Source organism: Apodemus sylvaticus, chromosome 7, assembly GCF_947179515.1.
Source record: "Apodemus sylvaticus chromosome 7, mApoSyl1.1, whole genome shotgun sequence".
In the NCBI taxonomy this organism is placed as follows: domain Eukaryota; kingdom Metazoa; phylum Chordata; class Mammalia; order Rodentia; family Muridae; genus Apodemus; species Apodemus sylvaticus.
In genome coordinates, this window is record NC_067478.1 from 90,771,355 (window position 1) to 90,792,365 (window position 21,011).

General features: G+C 37.7%; 1 protein-coding gene across 13 annotated transcripts in view; it reads right to left on the reverse strand.

The window, feature by feature from the left end:
* LOC127689222 (von Willebrand factor A domain-containing protein 5A-like) overlaps window positions 1-21,011 on the reverse strand; it is a 129,415-nt gene that overhangs the window by 24,663 nt on the left and 83,741 nt on the right. For 4 of the 13 annotated variants that reach the window (XR_007978862.1, XR_007978861.1, XR_007978863.1 and 1 more), the window contains exon 19: window positions 3,623-3,753. The exons of 6 other annotated variants lie outside the window; for them this stretch is intronic. Coding sequence is in view for 3 of the 7 variants with exons in the window: in XM_052188638.1 (XP_052044598.1) it covers window positions 3,623-3,753 (131 nt within the window). In the remaining 4 variants the exon portion in view is untranslated. Of the gene's footprint in view, window positions 1-2,614; window positions 2,745-3,622; window positions 3,754-4,218; window positions 4,496-5,931; window positions 6,047-21,011 lie in introns of those variants that run through there. 3 more of the 13 variants (XR_007978864.1, XM_052188653.1, XM_052188646.1) reach the window with 3 other exon arrangements.

The following is a 21,011-nucleotide window of genomic DNA, read 5'->3' on the forward strand; positions in this document are numbered from 1 at the left end:
ACAGGAGTCTCCCTGGTTCACTCTTCACCTTACTTGGGAGACAGTATTTATCACTGAGCTTGGAGCCAAAGCGTAGTCTAGTTGGGCTCACCAGTGAGCTTTTGGGAACTTTTGTCTCTGCCTGCAAGCACCGGGATTAAAGACTGCTCTACCATATCAGTCATATTATATAGTTATATTATATAAAACTCAGGTCCTCAGTCTTGCAAACAGGCAGTTTACACATTGGGTCATCTCCCAGTCAAAATCTTTCCTCCATTAAGTTAATTTTCTCAAGAATTTTGTCACAGTGTCAGCAAGGAAAAGAAAGAACACTGACTGACACAAACATCCTTAACCCTTGATGTTCTTCTTTATCTCTTGAGTTGATCCTGTCGAGGAAACTCATAGTCCAGGCTTCAAGTGAGGACTCCAATTCATCTCACAAGGTGTTTACAGATTAAGGAGAAACACTTATTTACTTGTATAAGTTTAACCAGTGTACTTAGGAAATGGAAACAAAGATGTAAGTTTTTGTGAAAAATACAAACTAAATATATTCAAGATGTTCATAGTGGTTTTGAAATAGAAAGTGTATGGCCAATTCTTCTGTCTCTCTGTTATATTAATGTTGACTTTCAATTTTAGCCCAATTATTATGAACATAAAGCTTACTACTATGGTCCTTATAATCATTCAAAAACAAAAGTGAGTTGCCTTATATCAGCTTTGACAGCCAGGGAGTAAATAGAGACAGACAGCCTATGTGGTGGTCTCTGAGAGCAGCTGACAGGGTACTCAAAATATCAGGGTGCATCAAAATATCAGTGGTTGGTGTTTCCTATTTCAACCAGTCATTACAGAAAGTACATAGCAGACATTTCTCTAGGGACACAAAGCCTAATGTACTGGAGCTGGCACTCATTGTGACCAAGGAATAACTGAACTCTTCTAACTCCTTGAGGTAGTGGGAAACAAAAAGAGAGAAAATTTATATACACATATACACAAACACACATACAACCTGAGTAAATGAAGGAAAGGCAAGACTCTAACAACTTCATACATACAAATATATACATGCATCCTGACAGACAGACAGATAGATGGACAGACATCTACATATTCACACCTTGAATGGATGGAGCAAATCTTCAGCAAGCAGTGTCAAAGTATGTCTCATACACACACACACACACACACACACAGAACACACACACACACAAATACACACATATGCATATATATACACATACCTGGTGGGCAACTAAAACAAAGTTCGAACAAGCAGGCTCCAGCACTTTGCACATATCCACACATGCAAATATACACAGCTGGTGGATGTAGCAAGCTCCAACAGGAAACCCACACAAGCTTTACACATAAATGTTCATACAAATTTGATGGATGGAACAAAGTTCCAATGTACTTTCCCACACATGTTACACATACATGTGTGTGTATACACACACACACATACACACACACACACACACACACACACACATATACAATCTTGGAGTTGGAGGTGGAAGAAGCAAACTTTCAATGATTTTTTCCCATCTCTTATATATCCCAGCAAAATCTTTTAAGCAGTATAAAATCACAACTTGATTACATTCTATTTTCCTTCTAGTGAATGAGTATTTAAAAAAACAGGAATTTACACAATATCTTTACCAGAAATAACATTTTATAGTCCAGGTAAAGAAAATAAATTATTTCCAAGAACTTATGTATATTCAAAACTAAGGAACTTCTTAGACCTTGTTAGATATATTTGAAAAGTATAAGCAAAGTAGTTTCTCAGCCAGCTCCTCTTCACTCTCAGGCAGCAATTTGCCCTTACAAAGGAAGGATTAATTATTTTATTTATCTCTAAGAGTCATCTTATAAAAATCTTCAATGAATCACAAATCTAATTTGTATATAAAAGTCAGTCTTGTCTACTTTAAATACAAAGAATGCATATCTACTCATCAGCAATTCTTATTAAATAGTATGAGGATGCTGAGGGCAAAAATAAACATAACAATCATTCAGTAACAGTCCAGTCTTAGTGAGGTCCATGTTAGCCAATGTTGCCATTTTTCTTGTTCTCTGACAGTGAAATGTCTCTAGCTTAACTAACATGTGTGTGCATTGCAGAATTTCAAAATGTTCACTAAGATTTTTAAAAACAGTGTCAATAGTAAAAATCATGGTAACAAAGGTGCAGCAAAAACTTTATTTTTCCACTTAAAGGTTCTGAGGATGATGGTCATTGCTGACAATCCACATCTCTAAATTCTTTTCTGGCTTAGTAAATGAATCATTAACCTGCTTCAGTACCAATGCCTGAAAGCTATCAGGCATTGTAGCTGCCAGCAGCCTCTGTGAACTAGGTTCCTGGAAGAGAAGCTGGGAGATAGATACAGGGGTGGGGGTGGGGGTGGTGCTGGGGGTGGGGGTAGGGGGGTTGGTGGGGGTAGGGGGTTGGTCGGGGTGGAGGTGGGGCGAAAAGAATGAGGGCCAGAACAATAGTTGCCGATAGTAGGCCGAAGTTTAATGGAAGTGTGACAATTTAAGCCTTTGGGCGAGCTCCTCTTCCCAGACTCCCGGGATGAGTTCCAGGAAAGTGGTCTGGCCTTTTGTTGGCTCCACTGCTCAGGCAGCTGGGCGGGTCACCTGCTTAATTTAGGAATTTGTAAGAGGTCAGGCAGCTCAGCAGACTTCAGCATTCCACCCCAGGATTTCTCCACATCCTGATCCCGGGAAAGATTGATCTAGCGTTGGAGAGGAATATAAGGACAGAAAAAAAGGAGGGAGGTGATTGTAGAATGGGTGGAGAGAAGAAGGTTTATGGGACATATGGCGAGGGGGGATCTGGGAAAGGGGAAATCATTTGGAATGTAAACAAAGAATATAGAAAATAAAAATATTTATAAAAAAAGAATAAATTAAGACTAAAAAAAAAAAAGCCAGAAAAAAGAAGAAAGAACAAAGGGCCAGGAACTTCACGGGCTGAGAACTAGTGATTAGCAGAGGTTCCAAACCCAGCTCAAACACTGGGAGAGGATACAAGGCATTATGATTGTTTAGCGGCAACGATAGTGCCCAGTGAGGAGCTGGAAGCCTGCTTAGAGTCTTCATACAATCCTTAGATTAAGAAGGATGTGAAGACAAAAGACAGCGAAACTCCATAACAGCACTCTCCAGTGGTTGTTTTGTCAATGGACAATTTTTTGTCTATATGTAGCTGCAAAAACAGAACCTGCATTAATTAACAGAAATGAGAATCAAATAAAGATAAGGGTATTAAGTGATTTTTAAAAGCAAATGCCTAGCACAATGTGAAGACCAAAGTATTACCGCTTGTAGTATAGTCTCAGTGGTTAAGATTAACACAAAAGAGTATTTACCTTCCCCTTTGATATTCATCATTCTAGCCATGCCTTCCAGCAGCTATGCTCTTTTAATACTATGTTCCGTATGCTCCAACTAAAGTAGAACTGATTGAATCATCTCCATATTACAAGTTAATGTCACCTTTGCCTTACCTGTGTTCTTATTTCCTTCCAGGGCCCTGGTTTACTTCAATCCTCATTATGTTCCTGACTTCCTGAAGCACACATTCTTCCCCTTGTTTCTCTTTGCATCTCACCTTGACAGGGTTTGCAGCCTTGATGTCTTTCAACTTAGTGCCCAGGAGCTTGATCAGATCTTCATCCAGCTTCCAGGAGCCATTTGAGTTTTGGAGAGAAATCAGCTGCACCACAACATTCTCTCCAAATGCTTTATGGAAATAAAATGAACAAAGAGGAATGCCATGAGAAATTATAGAGTCACTGGGATCACAGCCTTCCTGAGGAAATAGGAGACTGTAGTGAGGATTCTGCCGAAAATCCAAACTGTTTCCAGTATATGATAGGTTTCCAGATGGTTTGGGGTCTAAACACAGCAGCAGTAGAGTCTACTAGGGCAAGTCCCTGAAGACACATACAGTGTGTAGGCAAAGATAGCCAATGGTCTTGAAGAACTAGAGGACACAACTGCAGTAGGTTAGAAGGTATCAAGTGCTATATTGTAGATTAATAAAGCTAGACTCATTTTGGCAAGTACATAGGAATGTTAAATAGCATCTCTTGCCTGACACATCAATTAGCTCACTCCTTGGTAGAAGTAGCTTGAAAGTAAGAGCACTGAAGGCTAGGTTATGCTTATCACAAATCAGAGACAAAACTCTGAGCACCATTTCACCTTTGTGACCATTTTGCAAGTTGCTTTTCTTGGTAGAAGAATTTGCCTTTTTTGTCTCTTCAGTGGATGCTCCATTTGTCATTCCAGAACTCACAGATTGGAGTTCGAGAAAATTAGTACTTGTGACAAACACACATTGTTGAGAGTCTTTTCCAAGAAACTCGCTCGATTGTTGATGTTTGTCTCCATAGACCCCTTGGGATGCTAACTTTCCCTGTATACTCAGCATATGCTGGTGCACATAATGTCCTTTTTACCATTGGGCTTCTCTGGGAAACTGAAAAACACAAAAGCACAGTGAAGGCTGCAACATTCTTCATGTTCTGCAGCAAGCAAAGATTATAAAATGTGGGGATGTAAGACATAAGCCCTACTACCCATATCAACCTCACCCAATTACAGTGATGGACCATGCTCCTGTGTTGCTGCCTCCATACAGAAACACTCTGCCCCAAGGCTTCATTCTACTTCATATTGAGTCTTTAAACCTCTCCCATGTGCTAAGCAATCATAACTACATCCTACCTTCAACACAAGAGGATTCTTCCAGCTACATTTTAACCGACGATACCTTTTTTCTCTATCCTACTAAGCTCTTTTATCTCTGTCCCCTTTAAATTGAGCTCAGTTGTACCCTGATCATATGGGTTCAGAAGGTAAGGTTGGCAATTTCTAAGCTCAAGTTAATATTTTTGTGCTTTTTCTCTCACCTGGGTTATCTTCCATGTGAACTCATATCTATCAACCCTCAACTACTTAATTTACCTTTGACCAATACCCAAAGTAGAAAACATCCACACCACAGGCTTCCAGTGTCACTTCTGCAACATTAGACCTTGCCTTCTTCAGATCTAGTCGCTATGGCTCTAAGGCACCTTTCTTATGCCCTCAAGTCATTGCTGTCATGCAGAACTTTTGATTTGCCAGTAATATTTTAAATCACAACACTCATATCTCTAATTTTTTAGCTTAGTGTTTCCTGTTTTAAAAATGTTTTTTCGTGGACCTGTGTTTAACACCCAATGTATCTAATTTTCCAAATATGTCACCTTCCTTCAAACTTTATTTTTCATTCAAGCTAAACCGTGGTCACATGTTATTCCCACCCTCAATAGTGTATTCAAACCAAAGTCATAATTTCAAATTCAGAACTTCATGGCAATCTCATACATTAGAAATCAATTCGGTCCTGGGCCCACTTCATTCTTCAGTTAAATCTCCTGTGCCCTGATAGAAATTATTCACATAACAAAGAACTCTTAATAGTGTTTATGAGTATTATTTTTTAAAACGGCATCAAATTCAACTTGGCCTTCTGCCATTCCCCCAATTATTTTTATTCCTAGTAAGCACCTGTTACTAGGTTCTGAACTTTCTGAGTTTCATAAAATGACTTTTTCTGACACTAACATTACTGATTCTAGACATCTGCCCTTCCTGTGGACACTATTTTGTTATCAAGGATCAAAATCAGATTCAAATGACATGGTTTTGTCACCTAGTGTTTATAGATATTTCTAGTAGCTACAGTCAGATATCAGTCTTCTGACAAGAGAACAGGACACAAGTAAGAAGCAGACCCTTCTTCTTCTTATATATAAATGTATAGACTGGGATTCATGAAGATGTGTCCTTCAGGAGAATGGAAGTGTCCTTGTCCTTTCTCATGCTCACTCTGGACTACATATCTCTAGAAACTCAGTCTGTTCTCACCTTGGTCTGCATCCTGTCCTTTCCCATGATAAATTCTGCAGTTCCCCATGATACCTGGGCAATGGCTTTTATTAAACTAGTCGAGGCTCCTTGTCCAATACCAAATGAGAAACATCTGCAATGGCAAAATGATTAACATTAGAGATGGATTCCCAATAGCAGAATTATCAATTAACATGAGCTAGTCACAAACACATGAAGAAATAAGGTATTTACCTAAATGTCTGTACAATGCCCTCATTTAGAAATCATACATTATTTCTATGGTCCATAATACATAACTTACATAACTGATAAAATTTAATATCATGTGTCTTTTATCAGGAAAGGCTCAGTGTCATTTTGCTGATCAAGAACTAGGGCCCAGAGAATTTACAATATCACTCTCATATTCTATTCTCACTACAGGGCAGATAGGGCACCCTCTAACTAGCAAGGATCTAGCTCCAAAACTTATTTAGTAAATTATGAAAACATGAAAGTGAAGAGTAAATTCACTAACATCGTGGCTGATACATATTAATTCTTTTTAATATCAGTGAGTCATCCTTCTTTAACTGGAGCTTAGAATTCAATTTTTCAGCATGTAAGTATAAGAAAAAAGTTTTATACTATACTTTTATTCCTTCTCAATAATCTATAAGTCAGTCACTATTTGTTTTATCATTTTCAATAAGATAGATCAGTGGAGTTTCCAGAAATGTGGTCTGCAGAAGAGTCAGAAGTGAAATATATGACTTGTTAAAAATTCTGACACTATAAGACACACATACAAGACTCAAGACAAAATAAACTATGAGTTCTACTCACAGAGAACCTTGATTATGTTACTCAGGAGTGAGAGAACTAGAGACCTGTAAACAGTAGTTTTTATCCTTGGTGTCATACAGCAAACAACCATGAAAATTGGCTCAAATGATTACTGAGATAATATGAACCTAGGAAACAAGATCTGAAAATGGAGAGAAGAAAAGTAAAATGTGCCTATCAATGCTGTCCATTCATTATTTGATGCCTCTGACAAGACTACGAGGCTGGAAATTTCACAATTTCAGAAGTAGTAGGTAAATAGTAGTTTTGAGTTTTGTCAGTGGCAAGTATCCCTGAAAATTCTGAGAATTCTTCACAGAGCAATGTAGAACTACTAATACACAATAAGATGTCAGAAAAAAGCTGACCCAACTATAAATTTCATTTCACTTTAGTTGGATTAAAGATCTCATCTCTCAGTCTAGACAATAATTGAAAGCAATGAGTAAGACATATCAGTGGAAAGATTCCATGTAAATTTGAGTATCTCAACCCCCCTACCAAATCCACTAGGTCTAAATGGAACACTGGCCATTTCTGATAAACATTAAGGAAAGGAAATTTTTCATAAAATAGAAAATGGGCAGTGTTTTGGGCTCATTGCGTGATGTAGGTATGCATGGATGTATAAACCTCACACACAATTGAAATTTCACAGGATTATTTCCCATTAATGGGTATTCCAAATCTAAAAACATATGGACTAACTAAATTCAAAATATGTGACAGAGATTGTTTATCAGGATTGAGATGAGTTTATTCAAAAGTGGCAGGTGAACTAATATGTATCACTGATAGTCACTATTCCCCCACAAAATAATGAAGGGTAAAATCACCACCTACCTCAGCAGTGGACTAAATTCATCTCATGAAATTCATGAAATTCAGCTATCATTTGAATTACTCAAATGCACACACTCCAGGAGCATGAACATCATGTAATTATCTACACACACACACATACACACACACTCTCTCTCTCTCTCTCTCTCTCTCTCTCTCATCAACAATGAAAATGGAGAGCTTCTCTATACTAAATAAGAATAAATTTATAGTAAAGAGGGTTGTATGCAAGTAAGTTTCCAGAGGAGGAAATAAGATAAAAGATGTTCAAAAGGAGAGCAATCAGTATTTAGTATGCTATATTTATAAGATATGGTCAAAAAATAAATTCAACTATTAAAAAAGCATACAACACAGTAATGGCAAAACAGAGAAATTCTTTACTTCAATCATTATACTCAATAGCATAATACATAATATGAGTTATAAAATAAATACTAATGACTAATATGATCAAAAAGTGGAATGTAATACCTTCTTTGTCTTTGTCTTTCAGGCAATTGAGGAAAGAAAGATAGGAAAATATAAGAACTTGCAATATTGATGAAAGGAGAATGAGTTAAATTGTTATTTAAAAAATAAAGATAAGAAAGCATGATGGCACAGACCTATAATCTTGGAATTTGAAGTACTCAGATAAAAGGTCCAAAAGATTTTTGCCCTAGGCCTTGAAGATAAGTAAAGGATCACATGTCTAACAAGCAACAGCACCTGGGACTACTGGAGCATACTTGGAATCATCACTAGGTGGGGAGAGGGGTGCTACATGTGGAGATGAATTTAACTCCAATACCAGTCCTGGCTTCACAGTAAAACTGAGACCAGCCAGGTATACAGACTGAAGAAGATAGGAAGGAAGGAAGGAAGGAAGGAAGGAAGGAAGGAAGGAAGGAAGGAAGGAAGGAAGGAAGGAAGGAAGGAAGGAAGGAAGGAAGGGAGGGAGGGAGGGAGGGAGGGAGAGAGGGAGGGAGGGAGGGAGGGAGAAATGGAGGGAAGGAGAAAGAGAAGGAGATAGAGAAAAATGGAGGTAGAGGAGGAAGGTAGGGATAGAATGAAGGAGGAAGGAACAAAATGAATTGGAAGGAGGGAAGGAGGGAATGAAAGAAGAAAGGAAAAGAATTTTTTTAAGATTTATTTATTATATGTATATGAGCACACTGTAGCTGTCTTCAGACACACCAGAAGAGGGCATCAGATCCCATTACAGATGATTGTGACCCACCATGTGGTTTCTGGGAATTGAACTCAGGACCTCTGGAAGAGCAGTCAGGGTTGTTAACCACTGAGCGATCTCTCCCGCCCAAGAAAGGAAATCTTGAAAATGAGTCAAGTAGATACTCTAGTGAAGTGGAAAACCAGAATTGCTAGAGATGATCAATTTGTGCGGCATAGCCCAAGAACACTTTTGTATTAAAGAGCCAGTGGAATAGAACAGAGAGCTCAGAAGCAAGTTGCACATGTGCATATGATAATTGTGACAGTCAAACACTGATTTTCAGTGAGGGAATGAATGATACAAGATCTACCAAATATCTGTGGAGAGACTCAACTTGAAGTACATTTCAGACACTCTAAAAGAAACTACATGGTGCCAGAGAACTCTGGATTCTTAGGACCCTAAGCCAGGAAAATTGAAAATGCATATTCTGTTTGGGTTATAGACCATTCAAGTTTAGCCAAGATTACTTAATTTGATGCTATCTCAAAATAAACCCTGAGGAGAGGCCTGGGCTAGAATACAGTATTAGGGTGGGAAGATGTGAAATAAAATTGGTTGTACTGCATTTCCTAACTTAATATTAGAAAGCAGATCTTGTAGTGTCTGGAACAGGCTTCTACTTAAAACCCTCTACTACTAAAGAAAACTCAGTGCCAAAAATGGGATAACAACTTCGAAGGCATTGTTCAAAAGTTTCACTTGAAAAGAATCCATTGGTCTTTCCATTGCTATGGTTTCCTACAAAAGAGAGATAATAAAATTCTAAAGCTCATGCCATCACCCAGTTTGCTTGTATGATTTAGAGAAATCAGAAGATTCTATCTAGGTTGCTGATGGAGAAAAAGGAATCAATGATCTTAACCAGCTGTGAGCCCTATCAACTATAATCTACCAACTATCCATCTGTTCAGCAGGATATCCTCACTGAAGCTATAGTGGCATGACTATGATGGTAGCAATATCCTAAGATTCTTAGAACTAGAACAGGATATTTATAGCCTTCAGTTGTATACACACAAGTAAGTTCAACTTGATTCATAGGATGGTCTCAAAACAATGTTCATACAGCTGTCACTGATTAAATAAATTGGGTAGCACTATAGAGTAAAAGAACATAACATGTGAGAAGGAACTCGTAGGGAAGAGAAGACTGATGGAGACCAGAGGGTGATAGGAAAAAGTGAGAGGGGAGAGTAAAAAGAATGCAATATGAACTTATATGACTTTGTCAAAGAATCAATATATGGAGAGAGGAAAATTGCTCTGTGTAGTTTGAATAGAGAAACACTTCAACAGGCAAAATACAAAGGTAGTAATCTCAAAGAGAATTTTGAGAGAATAAAAATTGAAATGTAATGTGCTTGAGTCAGGGGTTTAGCATATGGCTGCAATCCCAGCATAGGAAAGGCAGAAGAAAGCAGACTGACATCCACTGAAAACAGCCTGGTCTAGTCATAGAGTTCCATACAAGTCAGGACTACATAAGGAACCTTATCTTAAAACACAAGAAGCAAAGAAAACAAATTTGATTGGGAAATATAAACTACCGAGTAAGCTTACAATTATATACCAAATATATACTTATCAATATATTCATATACAAAATCCACAATGAAATACAACTCAGGAAAAATGGAAAATCTACAGAAGAAAATTATAGCACTTGCAAAGAGAATTGAAGGCACACCAAAAGAGGCCACATTGGTAGTTAGCAAACATTAAAATGTGTATGAGGTGGAGATACCAAAAACATAAAACTTTAAAGCATGAAAGAGTATTATGCCATGCACAAAACTAGGTAAGACTAAAGAACATAAATGATAATTTTGTGAAGAAAAGAAGCTTTAGGAAATCATTTGTGAAGTTGATGTGAGTTGAATTAATAGAGCTTTTGAAACTGCCATTCCAATGAAATTGGATGACTATGTCTACTTGAAGATGGTATGTGTGGGTAATTATGTTCCTGCAACTGTGCTTTGATTTCTGCAGAAGTGGGCCCCACCCCATCCTTGTAAGTACATAGTAAAATTTACTTTTACCTTACTTATGCCATCCCATATAAATTAAATTTCCAGTGGATTGCTTGTGGCATGTAATACAATTACTATAATCCTCAAAGACAGTCATCATTATGAATATCCATATAAAATATAGTGAGCTATTTCATGGAAATCCAACACACATTCAACACTTGACTATGGCTACATGCAACCAACTGGTGAAATTAAAAAATAAAATTGATATATGTATATAGAAAGAGACACACACCAAGAAACTCACTATGATAGAAAAACAAGGAGAATTTCTCAAAATCTAAAAGAATTCTATTGCAGCTAGGTATAAAATAATGAGTGCTGGAATGTGAGAATGAAGTCTAATAACTGTCTGACAATAGACCGGTGGTAGATACACAGGGTGCCCACCCTGACAACTCATCTGGTAACACAACAAATATTTGGTTAAATTTTATTTTAACTTGTCAATACTTTATGATGAAAACATGATTCAACATATCATTCCGAGTTTTAGAAAAATAAAGTCAATAATATTGTGGTATAAAAGTTAAATGGAAAAGTATCTTTAAATTTTATAGAGAATTTCAGATAGTTAACTGAAAAATCCGTTAGCCACTGTGTTTCCCTGATAGCATGTGGAAGAAGCCGTATGTGGCATTACTTATGATCCAGTCAGCACAGAAGGAACCATACTCTCTTCATGCCTGTGTTTCTTTCTGTTTAACTGTACTTCTCTAATGACACTGAATGTGTCACACACTTCTCCATCTGTAAAGACAAAAAGCTGGAAAAGAAAGAATATATTCATGGAGCCTCTGTCAGGTTCATTAGACCATAACAGCTTCCTGTTTTTGAAGTTTCTTCACACAGGGACCAGGACACTAATACTCCACTATCACTTGCACCATGTTGTCCCAGATACTCTTAAGACCCCTGAGAAGTTTCACATGCTTCCCCTGCTGCTTTATCTGAAGCTTTGTGGCACCAAATTCCTAACCAATTGGAATAAAGTAAAAGTGTTGCTTTTCTCTTATTTTTCGTTGTTGTATAGTAGATAACTTTACTCAGCACTACTTAATTCCATACAGAAGTCTACTCAGAATTGGGTTATCAAAGAATTTCCCTCTATATCATTCTTAGCTAAGCCTGGGTTTCTTTTCTCTTTAAAGGTTTTTTCTCTGTAAAACTATCCAGAGCTTTTGTTGCTCTGCCTATGTTTCCAATGCTCGCCTTTAGGGAATGTCCAGGAATAGAGAGAGAGTGCCTTGTAAATGTTGGAGAGTGATGTCAAGATTTCAGTGCCTCCTAAATCAGCTTCTAAAGCCTTCACTCTTTCCACTGCACCCTCCATTGTTTCCTGAGTGTACTTCATACTCTCCCTTAGAGAAACAAGCCTGTCTAGTCACATGGCATAGCACACATTGCTCATTGTTAATCCTGACAACCGCAATGTTCTGATCTACTCTGCATTAGTCTTTTTAAAAGTCCAGATTCCCATTTAAAGCTCATTCTTTCACAGTTATGTGTTCCAAAACACTTATGGAAAGAATTTTTCATTGGAAGACCCAAATCCATAGATATTAAAATAACAAATCATAGGCAAACTGTTCAACAACAGCAACAGTTTCCTGAAGGGGAGGAAAAGATAGAGAGATAGAGGGAAAGAGGGCTATATCTCTAAGCTTTGCCCAACAGTTACCTAACAAAAGCAAGGTAGGAGCCTGGCTTGCTATGAAAGAATTATTTCCTCTCTGGAGGTCTCTGATCCCTCTCTCTGTTTCTTTCTGACTTCTCTCTGGCCATTCTCTCTCTCTGTCTATCTCTCTGTCTCTGTCTCTGTCTTTGTCTCCCCCTCTCTCTCTTTCTCTCTCCCTCTTCCTCCCTCCCTTCCTCTCTCTGTCTGTCTCTGTCTCTCTGTCTCTGTCTCTGTCTCTCTCTCTCTCTTTCTCCCTTTCCTCTCTTCATGTCTTTCAGGCTGGCCTCTTCTCTTTCTCTTCTCCCTTTGTCCCACACTTGTTCTTTTCTGTCCCCTCTATTTCCCTGCCTCTACTTTTATCAATGCCCTTAATAACCTTAATTTATACTAGGCCCAACATATGACTGGTACTTGAGTGGTAGATGCCTTAGATTGATCCTGCTAAGTCACCCTCTCCTGTCACTTCATACTTCATTTTACCAAGCATATCATACCAAATATACAGACACCAGTCTAGTTCCTAAAGGTAAGAAATATCACCATCTTATATTATATAATATTTCAAGGCTGGGAGCATAATGGCTATAGCTGCTGTGGCTCAGATATAGAACCAACCTACAGTGACACATGGCCCAACTCCTACCCCGCTAAATCTTCCTCACATGGCACTACTGAGTAGTGAAGGATCTGGCCTACCTTGGCAGCTTCTATGTGTACCTGAGAATTCACTGTGCTCATGCGGCATTCTGTACTTCATGAGCAATCCACGAGAAACACAAATTCTCCAGAGCCCTTTGAACCTTCAACTTCTGGGATATCTGGGTAGAAGCTCACCATTGCACAAGGAGTTCCCATCAAGCTATCTGTACAGAAAGAAGAACCCTGTGAGGTACAAGGAAGTTGAGTGTTCTACAGTTCCCCAAGTTAAATTAACAATTCAATAGAGAACTCAGAAAGCTCACACAGAACCCAGTGTATGTTCTTTGTGTGCTTTTCATGCAGGACTGAATATGAGCTGTCATAATAAAAATTAAAGGAACAGAAGAGAGGGGAGATGGAGGGAAACAGGGTAGAATTAACAGACAAATGGCACAACAGTATCAGCATGTCCAAAATCTGGACACTCAAGTAGGGGCACTTTAGCCTACCTGCTTCTAGCATGAGCTCAAAGATACAATCAAAAGGATAGAGGTAAATCTCATCAAATCTTATTCAGGAGAAAGAGATCACATTGGTCACTGGAATCAATTCCTCATATGGGGCAAAATGCTGCTCATATGCATAATATTTAAAATTATAAATTCCACTGGCAGGCTACTCAGAATTATTTCTGTAGAAAACTAGGGGAAAATGTTATAAATGTGAATAGGATCCATATCTTTAGATATACTTATGCAAATGAAGCATTGCTTTAATATGTAAAGTAGATTTCTTCCTAATCCTAGGAGACAGGTTGTTTCCATAACACTATTGCCCTTTTGAGAAGCCAGAATAATATTCACAGGAATGATGTAATATGTGTCCACATTCCTGAGAAGCTGGTCATATAGTCAGCCATCCATGTATTGTATCTGTAAGTTTCTTCAAATAATTCAAATGATTTCATTTTCATAAGTCAGAGCTTCCTTCTTCATAAAGAAGCATTTCTGATTCTTAGCCTCAGTTTCCTCTTCTAATGTATTCTAATTACAGGGTTATTGTAAGGTCAATTCATACAATATGCTTAAGGAATTGAAGGAAGGGTTTAATTCATACTGAGCAGTTAATTATGATTTTATAAATATGCTTTTTAAGTTTGTGCAATTATGTTTTAAGTTTAACATTTTACTTAGTTTATTAATGGTATGTTTCATGTTGATGTAACATTAGAGGTTTTAGTGAGTTAAGATACCTGTTAAGCTTCCCTTTGCTTCTGAAGGATATGACAACAGGCAGACATCTGGCAAAATATCTGCACTAGAAAGCAAGAATTATGAACCATAGATGGAATAAATTATCAATCCTGAGATATGACCAACTATATCCTCTGGCAGTCTGTACAAGCTGATCACAGAAAAGAGATGGGAAAAATCTTCAAAGCACTTAGGAGGAGTCTGAGAAAGAAGGTGAGACCTCAGTTATCACATACTGTGATCCAGGATTGTGAGGTTCCACAGGGAAAATTGCAATGATCCTGAGTGAAGGCCAAACATGAGCTTGACTCTTTCATGAGATTCAAAAAAAAAGATCAAGAAATCAACAAGACTCAGAGCTCCAGAGGAGATGAAGCAGTTACATGAAATACAGGGAAGCTGGAATTCCCCACACAAACAAGTGGCCAAATGGTGAGGAAAGAAGAGAAAACCCCCACTTGTGGTGCAATGTGAAATCACCTTTGCCAAATACTGAGAATGTGAGGTTGGTTAGGGTTTGTGTATACACCTCAGCCTCATGGAAATGTCCTCATAGTGCTTATAGTGTTATAGTCACAACATAAAAAAAGCAAGTCTAGATATCATGTTGTGAACATCATTGACACCCAAGGAATGCCCATGAATCCCTATTGAGCAAGAATAAGTTTCTGTACTTTTCTCATGGTAATTTCTGCAACCCAGTGAAGAAAGGGACAGAAAAACCAAAGTGAGCAAAACAACAATGTGTGTGGTGCCACACTTTTTACAAGTTAAGTGCACTGTAGGGAATCATTTAAAATGACAACTAAATGTAGATAAAAATCAAAATTCACTGGGATGTTAGTGTAAGAAAAAACAATCAAGTAAGCTACAAAGAATGAATTTGAGAGAGATGTTTTCAAAGTTTAATTTCTTCAGAACAAAGAAGAGCCAAAAATAATTCTTTGTTAAATTTGGTGATTGCTACTAGTTATAAAACAGGAAACAAAAGGAATGGAAGAAAAGAAGGAAGGGAGGAACAGAGAGATTGAGGGAGGGAGGGATAGAGGGAGGGAAGGAGAAAGGGAGGAAGGAAAATGTGGCAGCAAGATGGCATAGAGCTGTTATAAATTAATCAACAAAACATATTCAGCTAAAGTAAGATCATTATTCATTAGAAAAATTATTATTTGCATATTTCCTAGATTTATAGTATTATTATGTTCCTGCTCCAGTGGTTATTTTACAGTACTAAGAAGAATTATAACTATTTTTGTTACCATTATTTATAGATCTCTGTCTTGAATCTTTTAGTTTGTAAAAGTACATTGATTTTAATAATATTATAACTCATCGTATAACTGATAATACAGATTATAAATTTTACATTTTAGTTATTAATAATACTAGATAATATTATAAGTCAACATCATCTCCATGTTGAGCAAACATTTTAATTTATTTCAAAGAAAAATAAATTGTAAAAACTGAGCATTTACCTTGCTATTTCTAGCCCAAACACTTTCTAAACAGTTGAAACAAGTTAATTTACTTCTACAGTACCTGACAGTGTAAAACTCACCATACCATATAAAGTTTGAGTCTTTATCAGACTTGAACATCACTGATGCTATGAAAGGAGAAGTGGCCAAAGAATTATTTTTTATTTATCCTTTTAGTAAAGAGAGTCATTGTCACATGTTTATAATAGGGTGAGTAATTTCTTGTGAGTTCTTTGGTCAAATTTTTTCATCTAGTTACCCAATAATCTATGTGACTTAGCCAAAAGGATGTAATTACCTGATTACCTATTAAACTCCCTCCTTTTTCTTTGTGGAAGTAAAAAGTTAACATTTTAAGGGCCATGTACTGATCCTGGATAGAGGATAGAAAGTCAAGAATAATTGGAAGTTACATCTTAGAAAGGAACCATAGTGGGAGATAGAAAATACCTGGTTTCATGTCCAGCATCCCCATCTCCACAGCTACTCTGGGGCTGTGCACTTCACTGTAGTAAATCAGGAGTTCCACATCTTGATCAAACTTGTGCTCTTCAGTCAAGGAAACCTGAGTAGGGGACCAGCAGAGAAGCCAGGTTAGAATTCCCATTGATTGCTTCCTGAGATAAGGTCAGAGTTCAGGATTATACAGTTCATCCATCAGGAGCATAATCAGAAGCACAGGAAAGACTGGATGAGAAAGAGGCTATCTGCTATGCAGAATACAGATGGTAAGTTGTTTGCCTATCCAAGCATGGCCAAAAATAACAAGGGAGATGTGGGAAGGTTGAGTGAGGACAAGGTCATCAAGGAAGTTTGTGCCTATGATTGACAATAGTATTCTCTTAGTATTCACCTGAGCAGAAGTCTTGTCATCTCTAAGGTACTGAATGGCGTTTAAGGAGCAGTTGGATTTGACCCTCTCAATACCATGCTGGGAAGTGATGGTGGCAATCATGCTGAGTGTGTAAGGCAGATCCTTCAAAGGGACAATGGGGCTCTGTATATTCAAGCAACTCTTCGCCTACTGTTCTATAAAAGAATACATAAATTTTCCTTTTCATAACAGCAATTTCCAAGAAATACACAAACAATTTTGTGTATTGTCCCAGTCATGCTACTACTGGTTTGTCAAAAGACAGAAATTACTTACCAGTGAGCTGATATATTGGATTCAAGATTGCTTGGGGCAGGTAGCACAGGGCCCCATCGCTTTCCAAGGACAGTTCCTACACATACTTCAGGGTAAATGTGGCCTTAGTTCCAGGCTGAAGGTTCCCCACATTGCAAGAAAAGGCATCCCTGGTATAGTCATCTTCTTCCACTAAGTATGTTTGGTGACCTTGGGAAAGTGCATCCTCATACTTGCTATGAGCCGAGAGAAGGATTAACTCAAATGAAATCAAAAGTAATCAGGAAAATATCTGTGCAAAGGAAGGGTGATAGATCCTGTGAACTTCATAATTTATCTGGTCTCTTCTACTTCATTTCCTCTGCCTTTCTGATTTGGGGCATATAGTAATTAAAAGGGAATAGATAAAGGTAAGGCAACATCAGAACTTATTGTTTTTAAAGAAATAAAGATGTAATTTCAAAGAAAGAAGACAAAAGATAATTCACTCATCCCTCAGACCTTCATCTTATCCTGCAACTCTGCCGCAATATTCTTCCCAACCATCAAAGCTTCAAAGTTGTAGACAGCAGAGCCTTATCCATAGGAAACACAAAGACTGCCTCCAATGGGACGTTCTCCTCATTCTCATAATTTAAGGTTGCAGCCACAGCAGCCACAAAGCCAGTGATGGACAAGGTGACTGAGATTCTCTTCTGTGGTACTGGGAAAGAGATGAGGGTTTGAGAAATCAACAAGATTTTCTAGAGTGGCACCCATTGTGGAGCCATTCTTTTGGGTACCCAGCCCTTGTCACTAAGTCCAAGCCAGGATTTACCTGCCTCCTTGTTGCCACTGATCAAGCCCCAGTGATGCTCCATGGTGACTGTTCATTTCTGTAGAAATGATACATTATCAAGAGGTCCAGGTTATGATCAATATCAGTAGTTATGACTTTTTAACTTTCAGGAAAGGCTTCAAATTCTTAGTGTACCAATCAGCAATAAGATGGTGAAAATGAGGAGAGATGCCAATTGTGAAGTTGCTGGTTAATGGTGTTCAGGTGTTGAGGATTTAAGTATCTACTAAGCAGGAAATTTCTAAAATATCTTGAGGTTGCTTCAAACACCATTCTAATATTCCAAACAGTATTCAATGGACCTTTCAACACATCCTGGATAGGAGCAATAATTTAACCTCATTGAACATCAACATTCTCCACACAGAATCAAAGCATTATGTTTAGGTACATTATTTCCAAGACTAAGGACTGGTCCAAGGAAGTATTTATCAATGAGGAGGGATGACAGTGTTGTTCCTGTTGACATTGTTATTATTATTTACTTGGAGTCATTCTATTTCAAGATTTGTTTTTCAATTTTTAAAATATTTTGCTTAGTTTGATGTTATGTGTAAGAATGTTTGCCTTAAGGTATGTCTGTATATCACATTCAGGCAGACACATTTACACATAACATTATACATAGTAGAGGCCAGAAGAGGATGTTGAGTCCCTGGAACTAGAGTTATAGATGGTTATGAGCTACCATGTAGGACCTGGGACTTGCACTGTAGTCCTTCAGAAGAAAAAGCAGAGCTTGTAATGACTGAAGCACATCTTCAGTACCTCCTCCCATATCTTTACCTACATACCTGTGTGATTCAAATGACATCTTGTATTATACTCCTTTTACTTAATCACTTTTCCTTAGGACTTAGTAATGAAATCCACTGCTTTGTTCTTGATATTTGCTTTCAAGATATTTTCATGTTATCACTACTGGTCCAATACAGAAAAGAAATAAGAGACTGCAGAGAAGACAGTATAAATAACTACCTATATCATCCTGTCTGCATTCCCACACAAGAATACTATCACCCTGCAACCTTACAATCAGAGAACACAGGGAAGTTCCAGAACGTTTCTGAGAGGCAGGGGTTGGTAAAGACTATTGAAATCAATGCTTTCTGTCTTTACTAAGATATCAGAACAGAGCAAAAGTTCTTTCCTACACAAGACATGCCTGAACACATGCCCAGTCAAGCCAATGAATATTTAGAACAGATAAGGGAGGGAACATAAAGTGTAAATGCTACTAGAGGAGTTTTGCAGTTCATAGCTACATGGAATGGGTTACAAGGAAAATGTTGTTCAGGTACTTTTGTCTTTGGTATGCTGCATATACTCCTATTCATGACCCCACATATTTTCACATACAGACACATTTGGATTCAGTAGGTTAAGAAAAAAAATATAGAAGGTTATATACTTGGGTGAAGAACCTGTTATGGGTTAGGAGAAGCTAGAAGGTGATGTAATCAAAACACATTGTACACATCTATACAATTTCAAAGGATGAATTAAAAATATTGTATCTTTGGAAAGACATTCTCAGGTAAAAGTGATTATTTTCACAATATTTTTCTTTCTTTTCAAAGGGACTTTCCCAATCATATTTCCTGAATTGATTATGATATTACATAAGTCTTAAGTGCATGATATGCTGACAAAGAGATAGAATGATGTTTCCAGGTCATGATTTGCATGATTATTTTATCCACAGAGTGTAGAGACTGGTCTATTCTTAATGATGGCCTGTGATAATGCTCAAAGCTGTTGTGGGTCTTTTTAAACCTAACCAAATGCTAGCTTGCCTCTCCCCATTGTCATTCTAGGTGACCTCAGTTCCCTTTGAAGAAGGTCAAAGAGAAAGTGGGCTGGAGTATGGGGAAAAAAAGGAGGAGAAAGGAGAAAGTATTTTTTTTAATATTTTAATTTTTTAAATTTCCAGCAGGAGGGAGGCAGGGAGAATGTGAACTTGAAAGTGAGATTGTTCATGTTCTTTCAACCTAGAAAAATCTTTAGTAAATAGACACCAGGATCACTTGCTGTCCCACAACACCCCAGACACCATGGTTTTCCACTAAAAGACACTTATAATAAATACTTTGTGCTGTTAACTAGAATAAAAGGCTCTTACCCTTTAGAGGGATCATGTAGTTTCTTCCCAAACAGAGCAGAGTGGAGCAAATCAGCCACCTTCCAAAGTCTCAGCAGCTCTAAGACAAAGTGAAAGCAACTAAAGCAGAACTTGTAAGAAAACCTGCCCCCTTCTAGTGACCAGCTATAAAATTAGACTTGTAGGAGGGAAGGAATGGATTGAAAACTCTTTTTTAAACTGGATATATTCTTTTTTTAATATTTATTTATTTATTTATTTATTTATTTATTTATTTATTTATGCTCTTCAAGGTCTCAAAGTTTAATGAAGAAATACAAATATATAGGCAGAGGAAAACCCTTCCCCAAAGGCTGGAAGCTTCTCAGCAGAACTGGTTCAATTGTCCACAGGTGGCTAGTGTTTCTGAGGAAACTGCAGTTCCTGGAAGAACAATGGGCTTCACCTTGGTCTGAGCGCTCCACCCTAGGTGGAGGGGATTATGGCTAACATAGGAGTTCCCACTCAAAGGCTAGGAGAGGAACTCCACATTGGTTGATGTCAAGTTCCTGCCAGGAGGCATGGCACCTCAATAAGGCTCTCTACAAATTACTACCCAGAATGTAGTTTGAGGGGTTGAAAGGCATTATTTTAGCCTTCCAATTTTTAAAGGACACTTACAAAATATAATCTATTAGAAAGTGTCCTACTTCAAGTCCCATTATCTTTTCTTTTTCTTTTCTTTTATTTTTTTTACTCTATATATTTTTATTTGCATTTCAAATGATTTCCCCTTTTCTGGCCCCCCACTCCCTAAAAGTCACATAAACCACCTTCCCTCTCCCTGTTCTCCCATCCACCCCTTCCCACTTCCCTGTTCTGGTTTTGCTCTATACTGTTACACTGAATCTTTCCAGAACCAGGGGCCACTACTCCATTCTTCTTGTACCTCATTTGATGTGTAGATTATGTTTTGGGTATTCCAATTTTCTAGGCTGATATCCACTTATTAGTGAGTGCATACCATGATTCATCTTCTGAGTCTGTGTTACCTCACTTAGTATGATGTTCTCCAGT